This window comes from Vulpes vulpes, chromosome 6 (genome assembly GCF_048418805.1).
Source record: "Vulpes vulpes isolate BD-2025 chromosome 6, VulVul3, whole genome shotgun sequence".
In the NCBI taxonomy this organism is placed as follows: Eukaryota; Metazoa; Chordata; class Mammalia; order Carnivora; family Canidae; genus Vulpes; species Vulpes vulpes.
The window spans coordinates 36585195-36604867 of NC_132785.1; the positions used below are offsets into that span (position 1 = coordinate 36585195).

The 19673-nt window shown below is 33.6% G+C and overlaps 1 protein-coding gene and 1 pseudogene across 1 annotated transcript; both read right to left on the reverse strand.

The window, feature by feature from the left end:
• Positions 1-459: 459 nt before the first annotated feature.
• LOC112910968 (stress-induced-phosphoprotein 1 pseudogene) lies at positions 460-1328 on the reverse strand (annotated as a pseudogene).
• A 1185-nt stretch (positions 1329-2513) lies between these two features.
• LOC112910969 (COP9 signalosome complex subunit 3-like) lies at positions 2514-4061 on the reverse strand. Its single transcript, XM_072760436.1, has one exon. It carries the CDS (start codon positions 3984-3986, stop codon positions 2715-2717), a length of 1272 nt encoding a protein of 423 aa, XP_072616537.1. The 5' UTR covers positions 3987-4061; the 3' UTR covers positions 2514-2714.
• Positions 4062-19673: the final 15612 nt, after the last annotated feature.

Here is a 19673-nt window from a genome sequence, read left to right on the forward strand (position 1 = left end):
ACTTTGTTTTTATGATTTGGACTGAAGATACTTCATATCAACAGCGTTATACAGTAGCAGTCCTTTTGTGACCTTATTTCACTTAGCATGATATCCTCAATGTTCTTCCACAATGTAGCATGTGACAAGATTTCCTTCTTTCTTAACGTTGTCTAATAGTCTGCTGTGTGTATATACCATATTCTCTTTATCCATTCATCTGTTGATGGACGCTTGAATTGCCTCTACCACTTGGCTATTGTGAATAATGATGCACTGAACATGAGTATGCAAAAATCCTTTGAAATTCTATTTAAATTCTTTTGGAAATATACCTAGAACTGGAATTGTTGAATCATACGGCAATTTTATTTTTAATTTTTGAGGGAATCTCTATGCTGTTTCCATAATGACTGCACCATTTTACATTCTTACCAACAGCACATAAGGGTTCCAATGTCTTCACATTGGATAACCTTCTCACAAAGTCCCTGAGATAACCTTCTCACAAAGTTCCCAGCATTTACTTCAGTGGCCTTTCTCAAAATACATGGCTACTTGATTGGTCATATAAGTCACGTTGTGAAGTCTAGGTCCTTGGCTCTGTCATGGTGCTTCAAGGCTGTGTCAAAGTCTTTCTTCTTGTAGGCCTCATTCCCCAACTCTTTCTCTTTCAGCACTTACTTCTTATTCTCTGGAATATCTTCTTCCATTGGCTCTGGCTTGGTGTCTTTCTTAGGAGGAGAAGGTGGGGAAGGTGTTCCAACTTCCTCCTCATCCATATTGTCCAGCTCGACTCCCAACAGGACATTGAGAGTAGTCTTGATCTGGGGATCTTGCAGTTTTGTGCTGAGGTCAGATGGCTTGTTTCTTAGTTGCTCTCTCACCCTCCAGAAGGTAGGACCAGAGAACAGTGTTCTTGTCCTGGGATCACTCTCCAACTTCTGGTATAGATTGGGCATGCTCAAAGGATTCATGTATTTCTGTGCTGCCAACCGGGCCTCCATATTCTGTAAGCTCTCTTTGAGGTGAGGATTATTTACTTCATGTTTTAAACCATATTTGTAGGTTTGTTAGGCTTTTTCAAATCAATTTAAGAACTTGAGAGCTGCTGCTTTCCATGAATAGCCCTTGCCCCAGTCAGGCTTTAAGTCAACAGTTTTGCAGCCATCCTCATAAGCCTTCTGGTAGTCACCTTTCTTGGTGGAGGCTGCTGAGCAATTGCGGTAGAACACCTGGTTCTGGCGATCTAACTTAATGGCTTCAGTGGAGCACTGTAGTGCGTCATCAATGTCCCCAGTATTCAAAGACTTATTGTCCTTCTCTTTTAGCTCATTTATAGGCTCCATAAACAGGCCAAACCTGTTCAGTTGACCGTCTGCTCCATTCCCAGCCCCCATTGTAGTCTTGATTTTCAATTTTCTTATGATTAGTGATGTTGAACATCTTTTCTTATGTTTGTTGGGCAGCCTGCAGGATTTTTTTTTTTAAGATTTTATTTATTTATTCATGAGAGACAGAGAGAGAGAGGCAGAGACACAGGCAGAGGGAGAAGCAGGCTACATGCAGAGAGCCTGAGGTGGGACTCGATCACAGTTCTCCAGGATCACATCCTAGGCTGCCGGCAGCACTAAACTGCTACGCCACTGGGGCTGCCCTTGCCTGGAGGATTTTGATTGAAATTTCCCATATAGCTATAAATCATTTCGGGGTGAATTGATATTTTAAAAATACAGAGTCTTCAGCCTCATGACAAAATTGTATTAATTTAGTCTCTGTTTCATTTCTCTCAGCAAAGTTTTGTCCTTTTTAAGTGTCCAGGTTTAGCATATCTTTCATCATATTTATCACTAAGTATTTCATATACTTGTTATTTTTTTATAATTCAGTTTGAGGTTGTTCCTTAGTACTACATAGCAAACATTTGATTTTTCTATATTGATACTACAAATTTGCTGAATTAACTTAATAGTTGTAGGCTTTGTTGTTTGTTATTTTTTTTTAAGAGTCCATTGTATTTCTACATTGATATTCAGGTAATATATGAGTAACATTTATTTCTTCCTTCCTAATCAGTATGACTTTTTTTCAAATTGAAATGGGTATAATCTCCAGTTCAAAATTAATGAGAAGTATAGAGAGGGGAAAACCTTTCTTTTCTCTTGATCTTTAGAGAGATCACTAACATTCACCATTAAGCAGTCATTCATTATAGAATTTTTTAAAGATATAGTTTATTAGAATGAGAGTATTCTTTTGTATTTCTAAGTTGCTGATATTTTATAGCAAGAATAAATGTTGGATTTTGTCAAGTGCTTTTTTCTGTGTCTCTTAAAATTATCACATTGTTTTTATGTTAAGTTCGATAATATGATAAATTATATTACTTTTGACTACTAAATCAACTTTTCATTACTGGGATAAATCCTGCTTGGTCATGATATATTTTCCTTATATTGCTGGATTCAATTTTTTTTTTTAAACAAAAATGTAGATTTAATGCAACAAATTAATCTGAGGATAAATAAATCCACAACAGACTTTAAAGTTTGATTTTTTTTTCCTTTCTTTGCAGAGAGAATGGTTTTCTTAAAGCACATAGGACTGAAGATGTCAAAACAAAATGTAATTTCTTAATGTCCAGGTCACACAGGCTTGGTCCTCCCTGCTGCCCTCCTAACACTTGCCACTGGCCAAGGTGATAAATTTCATCTAACTCAGGATGGATGTTAGTTTCAAGAGTAACTAGATGGTTTGTTTCCAGAATCATCTTCTTGTGATCCCATGCTCTTCTGTACGAACTGGGGGTTCACTGTGATCTCCTGGTCCATGGCCTTTAGTCGCTCATCCAGCTCTATGCACTTCAGCATCTCTTGATCGATGTTATGAAGCATGGCTGGGTTATTATATTTTTCAGGGTTATCATGGAAGCTGACCATTCCATCCTTCTGATTAATACTTGCAAAAATTTCACCATCCTCTATCATGTGTAGGACATATTTCTCTGCCTCCTGAGGTCCAGATAACTGCACACGACTTGCCATATCTTGTAACGATAATGTTAAAAAGGTCTTGGTTAGCCTCTGAATATTCTTCTTATCAAGAGAAGACAGGCATTGCTTCACCAGCCCCATGTTGTTATCACCAGTAAAAGTTTCACTGTGCTTGTTCACCAGGTTGCGGAGTTCTGAGGGATTATTGGTTGAATAAACTTGTGCTAACTCATGGTACGCGTTGCTAAGAGGCTTAATGAATCTACCCACGATTTGAGATGTGTATTTCGGTAGCTGTTGTACTTTTCCAAGTAATATCAAAGAAACTAGAATATACTTTTTATATGATTCCAACATGATGTGACTGACCACCATGGCAGGAGTAGTTATAGCCTGTTCATAAAAGTACAGCCCCCTTTCAAAGTTCTTCAGCCCGGTATAGACCATCCCTCCATAATAATAGTAACATAAAAAGTGCTTTGCATCATAGGCTCCATTCTCTTTACAGATATCCATCATGTCTACAGCAAGATACGGGAGGGCAGGCTTAAAGCATTTTGCCAGCAAACAAAGCTGGCAGAGATCGGCATGTATTGAGGTCAGCTGGTTTGTATTCGTCTGCATCTTGTCTATGGCCTGCTTAAGGATGCGGACTCCTCGCAGGGGCTGTTTCCTTTCCACAAGCGCGTTTGTCAGCTGATGGCAAAGCCCAGCAAAAGCGTCTGTTGCGTATCGGATGTGCTCCCCATTACAAGTGCTGATGAAAAGCTGAACCTGTGAGAATAACGTTTCGAAGTCAGGAACGCTGGGCATGGAAAACTTCACAAACAAAACAGCAAGGACGCCTAAGGAATGCTCTTGTACATCCAGAGCCCCCAGCACGGTGTCCAGATGGGATAGGTTCTTTGCAAGGAGTTCCCCACTCTTGTTGATCCGTTCACAAAGCTGAGTCATTTGCCCTTGAGCCCAGAGCTGTCGGACACTGTTCACGAGTTGCTCCAAGGCAGGCGCCATATTTCCCCGCGCGGCCCAAGCAGCAGAGGCAGCTCACGCGGGAAAAGGCGGCTGCTTTGGGAGGAGGGGCCGCGGCTATCCCCTGCTGGATTCAATTTGCTAAAGTAGTTTAAATCTCTTAAATTTATATTTATGTGGGATAATAGTAATTTGTTATCTCCTAATCTGTTTCTGTGATTGGTATTAAGGTAATTTAGGTGTTTTAACATGAACTGAGAAATACTTATTATTCTGCAAATTTCTAAAAAATATTCTGTGTGGAATTGGTGTCATAATATTTTTCTTAAAGTTAGTAAGAATTCGCCATGATTTTCATGATTATTTATCATCCTCTTCAGGCTTTAGAATATGGAGGGATGTAATATCGTTCATTTCTGGCATTGGTTTTTGTGTTCCTACTTTTTCCTTAGTATTTAGCTAAAAGTTTATCAATGTTATTGGTCTTCTCAAAGTTATAAGTTTTTGGCTTTTCTTTTTCTAAATTTCATTTTATTTATTTTTCCTCCGATTTTTATTATTTCCATTTTACTGTTTACTTTAGGTTGCATTTAAAATTTATTTTCTAGTTTCCCAAGGTATAGATGTTATTGCTATGAGACCTTGTGTCTTTATGTGCATTTCTACATTTTGTGCTATAAATTTTTCCTAAGGTATGTTTTAACAACATCCAACAAATTTTGATATAATGTATTATTTTCATTCAGTACAAAATATTTTTTAAATTGAATAATGGCTTAATTATAACTGTATTATCTCTTTTTCAAATATTTATGGGAGATATCTTAAAGATATGTTGATTTTTAATTTAGTACCATGAGGTCACAGAATATATCTGATAGAATATATAAATATAAAAAAATATATAAATATAACCTTTTTAATGTTATTGAGATTTATTTTGTGACCCAGTATATATTTATTATATTGGTAAATATTTCATGCACACTTGCAAAAAAAAATGTAGGATATTCTTCTGTGGTTTTATGGAGTGTTGAATAAATATCATTTAGGCCAATTTGGTTGATAATGCTATTGAGTTTATCTGCATCTTTACTGATATCCTGTCCACTGTTTTTACCAATATTGGAAACAGGCTATAGAAATATGTTGACATACATCTTGTTTGTTTTTGCTCATGTATTTGGAAAGTCTGTTAATGAGTGCATATACACTTATGATTTTTAATTACTTTTACCTACTTTTTCATTACAAAATGATTTACTTTGCCCCTGGTGGCATTATTTGCTCTGAAATCTATTTTATCTGATAATATAGCCACTCCAGCTTTCTTTTGATTAAAGCATGCTATAGCTTTTCTGTGTTTTTACTTTTAATCCATTTCTTTCCTTATATTGCAGGTGTGTGTGTGTGTTAAAGGTAGCAGTTTCTTCTTGCTTTCATTCAGTTTGAGAATCTATTTTTTCTAATTGGAGATTTTGAGCCAATGACATCTAATGTTGCTATTGGTGTGGTTAGGTTAAGTCTATCATTTTTCTGTTTTTTAGTAGTTGTTTTAAATATTTTTTCTTTTTTCTTGCTGTCTTTTTTGATCTTTTTCCCTCTTTTGTTGTTCTTTTTTTTTTTCTTGCTGTCTTTTGGATTGAGTATTTTTATAGTTATTTTCTATTGTTGGTTTGTTAGTTGGAGTTATTTTTTTTATTTCAATGGTACTTTATACTTTATAGTGTATACCTCTAAGTTAACACATCCTACATGCAAATGTATTGTCATATGTATAGCATAAGAATATTTCAAGAATATTCTATTTCCCTCTTTTACATGTTTATGTTACTGCTTACCTACATTTTATGTACATAGATATGTTAACTCCAGAGTATCTTATTATTTTTGTTTAAACAATAATTCATCTCTTAAAGATACTTAAATGATATGTATATTGCTATCAACTACACATAATTATCATTTATCTTGCTACTTTTTCCTTATTGGGTATCCATATTTATACCTGGTATACTTTTCCTTTTGACTGAAGGATACCTTTAACATTTCTTGTAGAGCATACCTGACAGGGATTGATTTTTTTCAACTTTTGTATTTTGAAAATGTTATATTTGCTTTCATTATTAAAAAATATTACAGAGGTCTGTAGAATTCTATGTTGATATAGTTTTCTCCTTTCATTATTTAAAGATATTCCTCCACTATCAGCTCAATTACAATGTTCCTGGCAAGAAATCTGCTTTCTTTTTTGCCTTTGCAATAGATTTTTCTCTGGCTATTTAATTTTTTTTTTCCTTATCACTGTTTCTATGCAATTTGACTACAATGTACCTTCCTGCAATTTAGTTTGAATTTTGTGTTTGGGATTCATTGAACTTTTTGGATCTGTGTGTTCGTAATTTTCATTGAATTTGGAAAAAATCACATTTCCTTAAATTATTTTTCTATCAATTTCTCCTCTCTCCTTCAAGCATTTTATTGCCTTTATGCTCTTTTTCAATTTTATTGATTTTTAAATCTTTTTTTAAACTTTCAGAAAGTCTCAAGAAATGTTTTCAACTAACATTTTCTTCTGCAATAATTAATCTGCCATCTATTCTATCCATAACAATTGCATCTCAGAAGTTGGCATTTGTATCTCTAGTAGTTAGTAAGGTTTTTATACCTTCAACGTGTCTACTTAAGTTTTTGTATATGTGGAATATAGTTAGGTTTTAATAACTTTTATTGTCTTCACCTACTGTTCTAATTATCTGTAAAAGCTCTGAGTCAGTTTTGACTGATTTTTCTTTTCTTTTTTTATTATAGATAATATTCCCTTGCCTCTGTATGTTTGGTAATTTTGGTTGAAGGTTATATGTATTTGTTCCCTCATAAATATTCTTTTTTTAAAAAAAGATTTTATTTATTCATGAGACACACACACAGAGAAAGGGAGAGACACAGGCAGAGGGAGAAACAGGCTCCATGCAGGAAGCCTGATGTGGGACTCCATCTTGGAACCCCGGGATCATGCCCTGAACCAAAGGCAGACCCAACCACGGAGCCACCCAGGCATCCCCCTCATAAATATTCTTGAGTGCTATTGTGTGACACAGTTAATTTGAAATGGTTTGGTCTCCTTAGGTTTTGCTTTTAAAAAATTTGTTAGGTACGAGCAGTTTTTATTCCAGATTTATTTAGTATCCACTACAGAGTCAAGAAACTTAAGAGTATTCTACTCAATGCTTTGAGAATTTAAAATATTCTCACCTGACTATTGGACATCGTTACTTTCTTAGTCTCGTGTGAGCTCTGAGTATTGTTCCTGATAATCTTTTTGTGTGATTCTCCAATGTAGTTTCATTGTACAAATGTTTGGGTCAATAGTCTTCTCAATACTGATAAGGACCATCTTATATTTCTGTGATTTTCTATGTTGCTCTTTATATCCCATAATCTGCCTTGTGGATGTAATGGTCTTGTTTTCTCCAGACTCTTAGTTTCATATTTTCAGTTCAGAGAGATTACTGGGCTCTACTTTTGTACCCCTTTTCTGTATTACAGCTTGGAAACTTTGTCCTTAGTAAACTGAGACAATAGTATAACAATGGTATAGCTCTCCTTGTTTATTTCTATTCTCCATGGAATCACTCTCCTTTAATGATTGATGTTCATTATCTTGAAAACTATTATCTTATGCTTTTTGTTTTTTGATTACTTCAGTTAGGACAGTAAATCATGTGACTGTTAGCTCTGTTCTGGTCAGATGTCCCCACATGACTTCCATAATTAGAAGGTTAAGAAATGTGGACATTAGGGGTTCTGATAGAAACATTTACCAATAAACAAATAAACAAAATCTCTTTCTTGAAATTATCAAAACCAAAATAAAGGAATGTCTTAAGCCTTCTTCTTCACAAGCAATACCACTGAACTCCAACAATATCAGTGTCTTCCACTTAGGCAATAGAAATCTATATTAGGCATCTTGCTTGAAATATCCTGGGTCATAATGTTAACATTACACTTTCTAGCTTGTAAATTTTACATGCCTTATTTTTCAGAACTCAGTCCAAATATTTTTGGCAAGACATTATCATTATTCTTACTTTATGGTTTGAGTTAATTAAGGTTTATATTAATTCAATTTTCACTAGCTGACAGTGTGTTAGATCTAGGACTAAAAGATTAAAATCCATATCTTTCTTTTTGTGGTAGTTTTCTCTTTTTTTTTAAGTGAGAATATGTATGATCTACTCAGAAATTTCAACTATACAATACAGTATTATTAATTATAATCAACTTACTGAATATTAGATCTTCAGAACTTATTTATCTTATAACTAATTGAAAGTCTGTGCCTTTTGCCCAATATTTCCCCATTGCCCCCACCCCAGCCCCTAGCAGTCATCATTGTACTCTTTGCTTTCATGAAGCCATGCCATTGTTTCTTAAAGGGCAAATTTCATCTCAGTGCAATATCAGTCTGGTATTCTCATTTGGGGATATTCTTACAATTAAAAAACATTGCTTAGTGAGCCCATACATGGACAGTTGAAGACACAATAATTGACTGAAATCTGTCACATTTCCAGTCGACTGTAGCTATATTATTCTCCCTCTCTGGTTTTAACATCAACAGGATTCCTAGGAACACAGAGATGGTATTAATACAGATGCTTTCTTATGCGGACATTCAGACTGCCTGGCTGCCTTTTTAAACTTGAAGGACATTTTCACAGTTTACAAACAGCTTCCCTTTTAAAATAAACTACCTTGCTAACACCTTGCATGCTAAGTTTATGCCTGTGGCATTTTTAGAAGCAGAGTTACAAACCTCTGGGAATATAAATTTAATGGAAACCCTGACAGCTTCCTATCTTTAACTAAGAGAATGCTGTCAATGTTAGATGGCATTCTCCAGGTAATACTGATGAGGTCAGCTCTGTATAGCAAACTAATTGCAAGATGAGTTTCTGCTGACAAATTATAAACTGTGCTTATATATGCTATACAAATATAATGTAGTTCAGTGCATTGGATGGATGCAGAACAATCAGTAAAAGTCATTACTTATATTGAGTAAGTGGAAAATTGCTGTTCCTAGCATTTTTATACTACTGATGTGCAATACACAGAGTATATCATATATATCACTGTGAAAATACAATTGTCTTTGTTTCTGACTCTCTTAAAACTAATTTATATCAAAATTAAGATAATTTTCAGGCTAGAAAATGCCAAATATAGTACATAAGCTTATCAAATATAATCATTTTAATCTAATTATAGTAACAGAGAAGATGATGTTGCATAAATGAAATTCTCAAGGAGTACAAGAGTATTTTGCTGAGCCTATCTGTCATATTTTTCTCAAAAACTGAAGTGATTTTTTCTTTTTTTTTTTTAGTTTAGTTTTCCTTGGTAAAATAAATTTGGATGTTTAAGTTTTTCATAATCTTTCCACTGCTTATTTAGTGATGGTAGTAGAAAATCAGGTAAAAGTAGCAAAGGTATTACAGATATGTAAAATTTAAATCTTGACAACTTGATTACTTAACATCTCCATGGTATATTACATTTTATTTTAACTCCCCTAAAAAATGAAAAGTTATCATAAGCTAGTTATATTATAAATGCAGCCTAGTTTATTCTCCATAGCATTATTTTTTAAAGATTTATGTATTTATTTTTGAAAGAGAGAGCATGCACAAGTGGGGGGAGGGACAGAAGGAGAGAGAGAAACAGAATCCTCAAGCAGACTTCCTGCTGAGTGTGGAGCCAGAGGGAGGGCTTGATCTCAGGACCCTAAGGTCATGACCTGAGCCCAAATTAAGAGCCTAGCACTTAACCAACCTGGCCACCCAGGTACCCCCACTGTCCATAGTTTCAAATGAGATTAAATTGTCTTCTTTCAAGATATATGGAATGGGTTTTTTATTTTCATTCTCTTTCCACAATCTCTTGCAATGACTTTCAAACTTTTTTGACCCAGAGTATGGAGCTATACTTTTACCTTAAGTCCCAGTATACATATTTGTGTGTTTTTTTTTAATATTTTATTTATTCATGAGAGAGAGAGAGAGGCAGAGACATAGGCAGAGGGAGAAGAAGGCTCCCTGCGGGGAGCCTGATGTGGGACTTGATCCCAGGATCCTGGGATTATGCCTTGAGCCGAAGACAGACACTCAACCACTGAGCCACCCAGGTGCTCCCCAGTATACATATTTGTATCTAGGTGAAACAAAGTATGATATAAAATTCTTGTACTTACTTTGTGTAATATATTCTGATATGTTCTATTTTATCTCATTCTATATTTATCATTCTCATTAAAAATACCATTTGTGATTTATTAATCTCACAACTTTAAAACTCTACTTTTGAAAATGATCCATAAGAAATATAGAATAATCATTTCCAGTATTTTTCTACTATGTGAAGAAATAAACAATATATACTCTATTTGAAATAAATAAAAAGTAAATTTGCAATTTTCACCCATAAGTGCCTTATACAAGTGTGTTTGAATATTGTAAGCAACTCACATGTGATGTCAATTCATTGGTTTTCCCACTCTTAGGGAGTTTGATAGAGGAATTTATTGTTTATACCATTAGGTTCATTTGGATAGAATTTGCATTTTATAATCTTTAAATAATTATTTTTATATAATTACTTGACTTCAATTTCTAGTAATATGGTTAGAAGGGCTATCTTAATTAAATTATTTCATTGACAACAACTGAAAAATCTGAAAATGCAGATTAGATGTTTAAATTTAAAAAAAAAAAATCCTCAGAGAGCTCGTAATGTGATAAACACTAATGTTAAAGTAAAACCAATATCCCCCAAAGTTGAGGATAGATTTCTTTTGTTCTGAGAGCATTTGTCCAACTGATGGCCCTCAAGTTTATACTTGACAAAATTGTGTGCAGGAGACAGGAAGTGAGGAGATAGATGTCAAGGTCTGCCTAAGCAAGAATTCTAATAAGGTGCTTTCTGCCCCATAAAGTTAGGACACAAAGGGCTATCTCCACAGAATAAGAGGGAGCCAGTAATAAATCTACATCCTCCTACTTCCAAAGGCTGCAGGAAAGTCATAGCATTAAGTAGTTCAAGCAGACAAAATACTTAGAAGATAAGGAACTATAAAAAAAAATCTTCTAGAGAAAACAAAAAGCTTCTATATGTAAAAAGCACAACAATTAAAGCTAAAATCTCATTTGATAAGCTTACCTGCAGATAATACATGGCTGAGAACCAGTAGGTTAAATGGAAAATAGCTAAGAAGAAATTATCCAGAATTTGTTCAAAGACTAAAGTGGAAGAGAAAAAAAATGTTTTGATACCAAGAATTCAAGGTCCAGTGTATTTTAGAAAGTAATTCAATTCACTTCCTTAACTAATTAAAGAAAAATTATGACTTTCCAAAATTGATAAACTTTGTTATGTATTAAAAATAATTCGATGGTATTTAACATTCCTAGTCAGCTGAGAAAAGGAAACAATTTTTCTAAAAGTAATAGAGGTATTACAGAGTGAGAGATGGTTTGCTCAGATTCCCTTTCAAGAAAGCACACACTGCTCCAGCAGCTAGAAATGATGTCAGCTGACTGCCTCCAACTCTCAGATCTCTCAGATTTTGGCAAAGTTCAGAGAGCTGCCTCACCCAAGGTAACAGCATTCCTGGGACAACCCTTATCCAATGACTGATCACAGTATGGGTATAATAACTAGGAGACTTAGACTTATGTGAGACAACTTTGATGGGATATGTCTCTGTAGAGAATCCCACTGAGTCATCCACAGTAGGAACGTGCAGTTTGACATCTATCTACCTCTGCGCAGTCTTGTTTCCTTTAAATCTCCTTACATGCATTGATAACCAAGAATATCCTGAATGCCCAGACTCTGTCTCAGGAATTCCTTCTAGGGAACCAAGGGATGATGATAGACCATCTAATAAAAACACAGTTTAGGGCACCTGGGTGGCTCACTGGCTAAGCTTCTGCATTTGCCTCAGGTTATGATCCTGGGGTCCCGGGATCGAGTCCCACATCAGGCTCCCTATGGGGAATCCTGCTTCTCCCTGTGCCTATGTCACTGCCTCTCTCTCTGTGTCTCTCATGAATAAATAAATCTTAAATAATAAATAATAAATAAAATCACAATCTATAGTAAATATGCTATATGGTGAAACATGAAAAAACTCCTCTTAAAAATTGGTAAAAAGAAATATACAGTTTGAGATTGCATCAATGGCCTTAACACATAATTTTTCATTTTATCCATAACCTTTGACAGTGGGATTCCAGTCCTTCCCACTAAAGAGATGGAATTTACTTCCTAACACCTTAATCTCAAATTTGGTTACTTGTTCTAACCAACAGAAATGGTGGTACACCAGTTACAAGCCTACATCTTTAATGGCCTATAGATGTACTTTGCTATTCATTGTCACTTTTAATCATCTTTGCAATAAAGAATCTAGTCAGTTCCATAAGACAGGGAATAATAAAGTAACAGTACTAAGAAAAATAAAAACAAAATTTTAATTACTTGCAAATGATAACATATTTGATAGAATATCAAATAGTCTAAAGAATTCTTTTCCAATTCAGAAAAGAATTTAAAAAGGATACCAAAATAATATGCAAAGATTATACCTATATATCCCAACAATATTTTTAATTGAAGCAAAAGTTAATAGTTAAAATATTAAATTTGGAAAAAAAGTAAATAAAATATTAAATTTGGAAAGAGAGATTATTTTAAGAAGCATAAAAATTAAGATACTATTTCAGATCTAGTCCATAAAGTTTTAAAATCCCTCAATTAAAAATATAAAACCATTTTTTTAGGACTAAAGAATGAATCAAAACTTGGAAACTTGTGAGGTGTTCATATACTGGAGAACTCCATATTGGCAATTTACATTCTCTCCAAATTAAAATGTAAATTCAATGTATTCCCAATCAAAATCCAAAAGTGTTTATTGAAGAATTTGACCAATTGATGAAACAGTTCAATAGAGCTACAAAAGGTCAAAAACTAGTTGCTTGACTTGCTGCCCAGGCAAACCTTGTTTTATTTTGCATTTTTTTTATTCTGCTTCACAGATACTATATTGTTTTATTTTTATTTTTTTATTTTTTTGTTTCAAACCAATTGGAAGTTTGCAACAATCATGCATTGAATAAGTCTATTGGCACCATTTTTCCAATAGCATTTTCTCACTTTGAGTCTCTGTGTCACATTTTGGTAATTCTCAAATATTTAAAAACGTTTCACTATTATATTTGTTAATAGTGATCAGTGATAAGTGTTTATGGCTTGTTGAAAGATCTGATGATGGCTAATATTTTTATCAATAAAGTATTTTAAATTAAGGTTTAAACTTTTTATAGACACATTATTGCACATGTCATAGATTACAGCTGAAGTATAAATATGACTTTTATAAGCACTGGGAAATTTGCTCTATCTATTGTGACATTACAGTGGTCTGGAACTGAACCCACAGTGTCTCTGAGGTATGCCTGTGTAAGATATCAAAATATATTAGGAAGGTGTGATCTTGCTGCAGGTATAAACACACAGACTAGTGTATGAGAATAAAAATGGAAACAGTCATGCTTACATGGGCACTAGATATATAATAGAAGTGGCACTTCAGCTCAACAGGAATTAATGTTTCAATTAATTGTGTTGAAATTATTAAATAATATTGGTGAAAAATATTGGATTACTACTTTTCATCCTACACAAAAAAAGTTTTGTGTATCAAATAGCTAAATAAAAAAGAAAAAATATATAAAGTGTTAATGGTAATATTGAAAAATATTTTGCATATTTGAATTTATTTAATAAGGCATAGAAAACAGCAACCATAAAAATAATTTATTAAAGTAATTGAGGTGAATGACACTAATACTCAAAAGATAGGGCAAATAGGGAAATGACAGTAGGAAAGATTATTTTAACACATATGAGCAAAGGACTAGTTTCCAAATATGTAAAGATTTTTCGTAAGTTAAAAAAATTACACAGTAGAAAATATTTGACAAGATAATTGAATATGCACTTCATAAATGAGGAAATCTGAATGGCCAATATGCACATAAAATATGCTCAACTTCTTTTGTTATCACTAAAGTGTAAAATAAATCCATGAGATACCTCAACACACTCACCAAACGGTGAAATTTAAATCTCAAAATAGCAAGTTTTGGTGAGAATGTATAGTAATAGAAAATTTCATCTAGTTAGTGACTGGAAATTGACATAATTACTCTTAAAAATTATGCATCAGTATCCAATTAAAATGAACTTTAACCCAAGAGAATTAGAAACAAATGTTCACACAACTTACATGCTCAGAACAACATTATGATGTGAACAAAGTGAAAACAATCCAAATGTCTATCAACTGATAAATGGATAAACAAGATGTGGTATTCCTGGAAAAATTAATATTGTTCAGTCATAGGAAGAGTAAAGTACTCACACATGCATGGATGAACCTTGAAAATTGTATGCTCAGTGGAAGAAGTCAGACATGAGTTCATATACTGCTTGATTCAATATATATGAGACTTCCAGAATGGACAAAACTATAGAAAGAATGAAAAGCATGTGTGATGTGTGTAATGAAAAGTTACCTATCAGTAGGATTGGGATAAGAGGACCTTGGTAATATTGCTAAAGCATACAGGGTTACTTTTGAGTGATGAAAACATTCTAAAATTGTGATTTATGGTTGCACAAAATTATTACTACATTAAAAACCGGTGAATGTGGGGCGCCTGAGTGGCTCAGTGGTTGAGCGTCTGCCTTTGGCTCAGAGCATGATCCCAGGATCCAGGATCAAGTCCCACATCAGGCTCCTTTCAGGGAGCCTGCTTCTCTCTCTGCCTGTGTCTCTGCCTCTGTCTCCGTGTGTCTTTCATGAATAAATAAATAAACTCTTAAAAAAAAAAACAGTGAATGCTATACTACAAATGATGAATTTTATGGTATATAAATTATATTTCAATTTAAAAACGGAACATTATGGGACCCCTGGGTGGCTCAGCAGTTAAGCGTCTGCCTTCAGCCCAGGGCGTGATCCCGGAGACCTGGGATCAAGTCCCGCATCCGGCTTCCTGCATGGAGGCTGCTTCTCCCTCTCCCTCTGCCTGTCTCCGCCTCTCTTTCTGTGTCTCTCATGAATAAATAAATAAAATCTTTAAAAAAATAAAGGAATTTTATTTTTCCTTAAGACCTTGAAATTATACTTCTATACATGCATAAAATTTATACACATATGTGCATATATACATACATCTACATATATATACATTATATATTTTCAACAGAAATTCATATTTTATGCATCCCCTATATATTCATGTAGAGTTCTAACAGACTTGCTTATAACAGATGTAAAATGTAAAAAAGAGTGAATGGATTAATATTGATAAATTCATACAAATTAGACTATACCACAATAAATATGATTTCATTTCAAAACATGGATGCATTACACAAATATATATATTATTGACTGAAATAAGCAAGATACACAAAAAAATGCATCCAATATAGTTCAATTTCAATTTGTTTAAAAATTAGCACAACTAAGATATACATTTTAGAGATGGATATCTAGGGGCTGAAATCTGTAGGGTAACACAAATGTTGATTATTAAAAAGGCCAGGATAGGCAGAGAGATTGCCACTTTGAGGAAAGAAAGAGCTTTCAAAAGTGCTAAAGCACATAAGAGTATTCTAGGTTTCTGGTAATAATCTATTTGTTGACTTCATAGATTATAACATTTATAAATATACATTATATATACAAACATACACAGAGACTTATATACACACAGATCTATCTATATATGGAGAGAGTGTAATAGAGAGGAGAGGAGAGAGAGATTGCTCACTTGATCACAAGGAATTTGGCTTATGCAGTTGTATATGCTGGCTTGACTAGGCAAATCCAAAATCTATAGGGCAGATGATTTTATTTATTTTTTATTTTTTTTATTTATTTATGATAGTCACAGAGAGAGAGAGAGAGGCAGAGACACAGGCAGAGGGAGAAGCAGGCTCCATGCACCGGGAGCCTGACGTGGGATTCGATCCCGGGTCTCCAGGATCGCGCCCTGGGCCAAGGGCAGATGATTTTAAACACTAGGTTTGAACTCTAGGGTTTCGAGTGAAGCTGCTGTCTACACAATTTTGTGCAATCACACATGCTAATGTGAAGGATAATTACAAAGATTTTACATGACCAATATTGAGCTGAATAAGCAATATTACTTTATTCCAATAATGCACAAATAGCCTTTTTATTTAAACTTGTGGATGCTAAAATATATTGTACATACTGTAATTTAATATTTAGTCATTGAAATGGAAATGTTACTATATCATTTATTAGACAACACAAAGTCTGCATGGATTTTTATTTGGGGGGGTGACAATACTTTTATTTTAAGGTTCTATTTAAATTCCCATTAGTTAACATACAGCATAATATTAGTCTTAGGTGTACATTTTTTTAAATTAATTTTTATTTATTTATGATAGTCACAGAGAGAGAGAGGCAGAGACACAGGCAGAGGGAGAAGCAGGCTCCATGCACCGAGAGCCCGATGTAGGACTCGATCCCGAGTCTCCAGGATCGTGCCCTGGGCCAAAGGCAGGCGCCAAACCGCTGCGCCACCCAGGGATCCCAGTTTTAGGTGTACATTATAGTGACTCAGCACTTCCATACAATACCCAAAGCTCATCACAAGTGTACTCCAAATTCCCATCAGCTATTTACTCATCTTCTCATCCACCTCCCCTCTGATATTCATGAGTTTGTTCTCAATAGTTTTTTTGGTTTGCCTCTCTCCTTCTCTTTCTTCCTCTTCACTCTTTTGTTTCTTAAATTCCATATATAATTGAGATCATATAGTATTTGTCTTTCTCTGACTGACTTATTTCACTTAGCATAACATTATCTAGTTCCATCTGTGTCATTTCAATGCAAATGGCAAGATTTCATTCATTTTTATGGCTGAGTAATATATATATATATATTTTTTTTTTTCTTTACCCATTCATCAGTCAATGGACACTTGGGCTCTCTCCATAATTTGATTATTGTTGATAATGCTGCTATAAACATAGGGTGCATGTATCTCTTTGAATTAGTTTCTTTGTTTTTGTTTTTTATTTTTTTGTTTTTATTCTTTGGGTAAATTCCTAGTAATACAACTACTGGATCATAAGATAGTTCTATTCTTAACTTTTTGAGAACTTCCAGGCAGTTTTCCACAGGGGTCACAATACTTTTAAACTTATACTCATCCTTACTATTTATCTGTATATTTAAATTTAAAATTTTAATAGTCTTCCATATACTTATAACTTTCAAACAGGGAGTTCTTCTTGCACTAGAGAGAGACTAAATAATTCTTTATGTATTAAAATATTTAAGTAAATTTAATCCAAGTTATCTGACTCACCTTCTATATATTTTCTCACTCAGTGAGCTCAGAGAAGCATTCAAATTGCAAATCAGTTATAGGTATTTCCTTGTTTACATGGGCTCAAATTGAGAGAGTAAGTATTATATGTTTTTCCTAAAGTGTCTTTAAAGAAATGTTAACACATAAGAATTTACATAGACATATGATTTACATTTTAGGAGAATTATATGTTTAAGTATTTGTTTTTCCTTTTTAATATGTTAGTGAACTATATGGCTTAATCTTCGATAAAAGGAAAATATATGCTACCTTTTTTTTTTAAGATTTTATTTATTAATTCATTAGAGACAGAGAGACAGAGAGAGAGAGAGAGGCAGAGACATAGGCAGAGGGAGAAGCAGTCTGCCCTTGGAGAGCCTGATGTGTGACTGAATCCCTGAACTCCAGGATCATGCCCTGAGATGAAAGCAGAGCTTAACCACTGAGCCATCCAGGCATCCCACTACCTTGAGCTTTTACCTGACATTTGAATGTCACCTACTAGAACATTTTTGAGAAGACCAAATCCAATAGAACAGTATATGTTACAAATATTTTAGTTTGTGCAATGTTTAATTATCTTAACTAGTCTATTTATAATATTCATCATTTCTCTCTCATTGAAATATTTAAATACTATAATCTGTATTGTGGATATAACATTTATAAAAATTGAAATATAAATTATATTCGTATTTGGAAATCTCATTTTGGATACTACTTCTGACTCAATGATTTTTATCTTTTTTTTTAAGATTCATTTATTGATTTGAGAGAGAGGCGAGGGGAGTGGAGAAGCAGAGAGAGAGAAACAGTCCCAAGCTGACTCCTAACTGAGTGTGGAGCCCAAGGTAAGGCTCCAACCCATGACCCTGAGACCATCTGAGCCAAAACCCAGAGTAGTTTGTTCAACCAACTGTGCTACCCAGGTGCCCCTGATTTAACCTTTGTTAATTTGATTAATTTATTTTTCCCACAATTAATACTTGCTTTGCACTGTTCTATTAAAAAAATTAGTGATGATTCAGTAATATTAGAAATGTAAAAACTTATCAAAGTGAGTAGTTATCAAGAAATGCTAGTTTTTATTTTATTTATAATTAATATTGAAAAGAGAAATAAAATAATCATTTAATTTATTTCTACTAAGCAGACTTCATCTAGATAGGCATTTAATTATGAAAACAGTGAGACCCTTGACCAAAGTTGTTTGGCATATTGGAGGGAAGTAGTTTTGAAATATAGAAAAATTTCTGTGGTAAACAATTTTTAATTATGAATCTTTAGTTCTCAATTAGAAAATTGGCTGACATGCAGATGGAAGCCCTTCTTCATTTTAGGTAAGACCAAAGTCTTCATATTTCCTAACTCTTTTTTTTCCTGATATTCTATTATTATTATTTTTTAAGTTTTTATTTAAATTCCAGTTAGTTAACATACAATGTAATATTAGCTTCAAGTGTACAATATAGTGATTTAAGACTTCTATAACACCCAATGCTCATCACAACTAATTCTTATGCAGTATTGTCACCAGAAGAGGGTAGCTTAATAAGAAAAATGAGATTTTAGTTAGACTATGTGAAATATTATGATAGATTCACATTTTTCATTTTGAACACTAAATTGTGATTTTCTTAGAAATTTTAGACATGAGAGAAGTTAGATATTTAAGATACTTTTTAATTTTACTAAAATATAACTACTCATTACCCTACACCAATATCTGATAGGAAAATTACCCCATCAGTGGTAACACACTAAAAATGGAATCAATTATCCATTGTAGAAAACAATGAATAATTTCAATGATTCAAGTTATTCTTTTATAAAGCTTTGTCAGTTATAGTTTGAAATACAAAGTTAAATTGAAATTCACATTTGCATGTTCAGCACATATTGGGTTTATATGTCACATTAGGCATCTGAAGCCTAAAAAGTCATTTATTTGGTTGTTAAAAGATTTCATATTTTATTACTTGGAAAGAGCGTGTATTAAAGATTTTTTAAAAATCTATCAAGTGTGAAAACTTTATTGAATACACTGTTTTACTTTTCTTTCTTTACTATTTTTAATTATTTGTGTGTGTATACATCCACATATACATCCATATATATGATATGCATATGCACATATCCTACTGGTTCTCTTTATCTGTTTGAACCCTGACTCATATAGCAATAAGGAATAGAATTTGCATGGCAAGGAGGAGAAAGTGAGATAAGTGAATTGAAA